Source organism: Asparagus officinalis, chromosome 4 (assembly GCF_001876935.1).
Source record: "Asparagus officinalis chromosome 4, Aspof.V1, whole genome shotgun sequence".
Classification (NCBI taxonomy): Eukaryota; Viridiplantae; Streptophyta; class Magnoliopsida; order Asparagales; family Asparagaceae; genus Asparagus; species Asparagus officinalis.
Window position 1 is genome coordinate 114,057,668 of NC_033797.1, and position 3,045 is coordinate 114,060,712.

General features: G+C 39.8%; 1 protein-coding gene across 1 annotated transcript; it reads right to left on the reverse strand.

Annotated features, from left to right (window-relative positions):
- LOC109837992 (NAC domain-containing protein 2-like) lies at positions 447–2,851 on the reverse strand. The gene is made up of 3 exons (XM_020406395.1): positions 2,620–2,851; positions 2,194–2,468; positions 447–1,199 (listed from the first exon to the last, which is right to left on the reverse strand). The coding sequence occupies exons 1-3, from the start codon at positions 2,780–2,782 to the stop codon at positions 720–722; spliced, it is 918 nt and encodes a 305-aa protein (XP_020261984.1). The 5' UTR covers positions 2,783–2,851; the 3' UTR covers positions 447–719.

Genomic DNA, 3,045 nt, shown 5'->3' on the forward strand with positions numbered 1-3,045 from the left:
ATACTCAGCCGAAGTTACCATTCTACCATTCTACCACCACTATAAATAGGGATATTATTTTCAACAATAAGGTAATATTTTTACCTCTATCCACGATGCTTAAGAACTACTACAGTTCAATTTACTTTCTTACTCAAGCAAATCATTGACTTGATCGTCGAAGGAGCAACCGAAGAACCCAACCCTACCCTCTTATAAGACATTTTGAGGGTTATTAATTAGAACACCTCATTTAATCACTCCTTTCATTTGACTGTTTGATATCAACCATCAACACGATCTATCTTAAAACACTAAGTAAACCAGGAATAAATTGAATTGACCTTTTAAAGTGTACCAAACATATTCCAAGTATTATAATTTTATAAAATTATATTTTTATTTTTAAATAAACAAATACTTCTTATTCTCCCTTGTGAAAAATTTTCCACATCCACCACCGTCTATAATATAAAGGATGCCTTGTAGGTCATTCAGGCAATCACGCATGCCTTGACCTTTAATTTTTACAATAGTAATGGACTATCGAATTACATCTTTCCCAAAAAGAAATCCATCAATATAAGGTTACCTAACTTCCAAAGTTGTAACCGTATGTACGACCATCAAAAAAAGAAAAAAAATTGTAATGATATGTACAATTAGACAGCCATGCAAGAAATTACGCTCCTCCCCCGATTTTATACTAACCAATATTATATACAAGTACGCACGCCCCCTCACGTGCTACCACCATCTGCCCAGAATGGCTTCTGCAAGTACATGAGAATATCTTGAATCGGGTCCCTAAACCCGGGGTCAAACGAACCCGACCCGAAATCCGTAAACATCCCAGTGGCATTCCCGTTATTGAACGAAACATCAAGGGCCTTGTCCCACTCCGTCCACTTGGGCTGGCTCTGCACCTCCCTCTCGCACGTGAACTCCGGGGACAGCACGTGCTCGGAGCAGCTGGAATCCGTGTGTACCCTCGGCACCGAGTCTGACGTGTCGAAATAAACTGTGTCCACCCCTTGCAGCGCGTGCGAACCGGGTGGCGTTGGCACGTGCAGCAGGGGGATAACGGGCTTCTGCTCCGGCGTCTCCGGATCGGGTCGGATGGCTTTGGGCCCGAGCCGTCTTGGGTTCAGGTTCGGACTCGCATGCTTCTCTAATCCGCCCTTTTTGTTGTAGATCCGACACATTACCCAGTCATCCAACTGCAAATAGACACGTGGCAGATTTTAGTTCGGATGTGTTATCGCTCGAACAGAATATGGCCACATCACTAATATTTTTGAAGTACAAATTCAATAATTTTTGAGAGAGACCGTTGTGATTTTGTTTTTGTTTTAATTATCTACAAAAGCGGTATCTGTATCAATCAAACATCTAAAAATGCTGGAATCAGGTGCGTTTCCTACATCAGTGAAAAGTAATAATAGCAACTTGTAACAATGGGCCTCATAGGATCCAATAATGCGCAAGTTGGGACACTTGAGAGGCTGCTTTTGGTTTTGGTATAAATTTCCTAGGACGACTGACGCTTAGATACCCTATTAATTCATCATTTTAAAATTTTAAGCTTAAAAAAATAGCATTTTAACATCTTAAATTATAAAAATTTGACATGCTAGTGTATTCTAGTACCTACCATGAGAATATTTTTAAGAATATGTGTCACAATTAACAAAAAGTATTAAAGTGCTATTTTTTTTTTTATAACTTAGGGTACTATAGTGTTACATTTCATAATTTACAGCATTTAAGTGAAAAAGTAGAGACACAATAGGGTACTTGAGTGCTAAATTTTTACAAATTGAAATATTAAAGTTACTTTTTTAAAACTTTGGGTATCTACATGTTATTTTTTACAACTTAAAAAATATCTAAGTGTAAAATTGGTGAAGTAATAGGTCATTTACGTGTCATCCAGCCAATGTTACTAGCTTTAGCTCGAATAATTCACAAAGAATATTAGTTTTATATTTGTCTTCTGATGAGTTTTTTTTTCTTTCCTTCTTTTTTTCAATGCATATTCCGAATCTCTTTTTCTCATTAACTATCTCTAAAAATTTACATGTTACAAAACATATAATAATAATAATTATTATTCTTTCGACACTATTAGTAATTAAAAAAAATAGATCAAATTTTTACCATAGCTAGATCAAATACAAACCGGTAAAAAAGAATATTCAAGAAATTGCATACTCTTAAGCTATTCTTTTTGCGGGCAGATCGATCAACATCGGCAAGCCGGTACTCGTGCATGATCCAATTAGTCTTCTCTCCTTTGGGAGCTTTTCCAGCGTAGAAAACAAGGGCCTTCTTGATCCCCACGGGCTTCGGAGTCCCGATTGCCTTATCGGCACCTGTCGCCTTCCAATAACCCGAACCCGCTGCCCGATTGGGTCTAGACCCGTTGGGGTACTTGCGGTCTCTTGGAGAGAAGAAGTACCACTCTTTCTCCCCATACGATGCCATCTCTATCACAATTCACCAAACAAAGTACAGTAAGAGAGAAGAGCGTATTTTGATACAGTAATTAGGAAAATCCTATCTTGTTCCTTTGGAAAAAGAAAAAAAAAAACAATTTCCTTCTCTTAGCAAAACGAGCAGTCAGCTCATATTAGCTACCTGGGAGATCCCATGGATTGAACTTGTAAAGATCGATATCGGCGATTATGGGCACAGATATCGACAGCCCTGCGCATTTCCTACAGAGGTAGTGTTTAACCAGCTCCTCATCGGTAGGATGGAATCGAAACCCCGGAGGCAACTTCATATCTTCAGCCCCCATCTTCTTATTTTCCCCCGCTTTTAATTTTTCTGCCTCCTCTTATTGTACTGTGACGAACTGAGAAGTGCTTGAAAATTTTGCAGCCTAGGAGAGCCCCGTATTTATAGCGCTGGTGGAGCTTGCGCATTGCCCACGTGTGCATGACCGCGGTAAGGCACCCAAGTTGACCGTGGACCCCGACCACGTGGCCGTAACGACTGTTCAGTCCTCAGGGTTCGCTCACTGCTTACGTCACCTTCTCTGGACTGGCTCCCAACGTCGGC

Excerpts from the sequence above, each read along its gene's own strand:
- LOC109837992 (XM_020406395.1), bottom strand. The coding sequence starts at position 2,782 with ATGGGGGCTGAAGATATGAAGTTGCCTCCGGGGTTTCGATTCCATCCT. Across the intron at positions 2,469-2,619 it reads CAATCCATGGGATCTCCCAG|AGATGGCATCGTATGGGGAG; the intron begins GTAGCTAATATG and ends GAATTGTGATAG. Across the intron at positions 1,200-2,193 it reads GCAAAAAGAATAGCTTAAGA|TTGGATGACTGGGTAATGTG; the intron begins GTATGCAATTTC and ends GTCTATTTGCAG.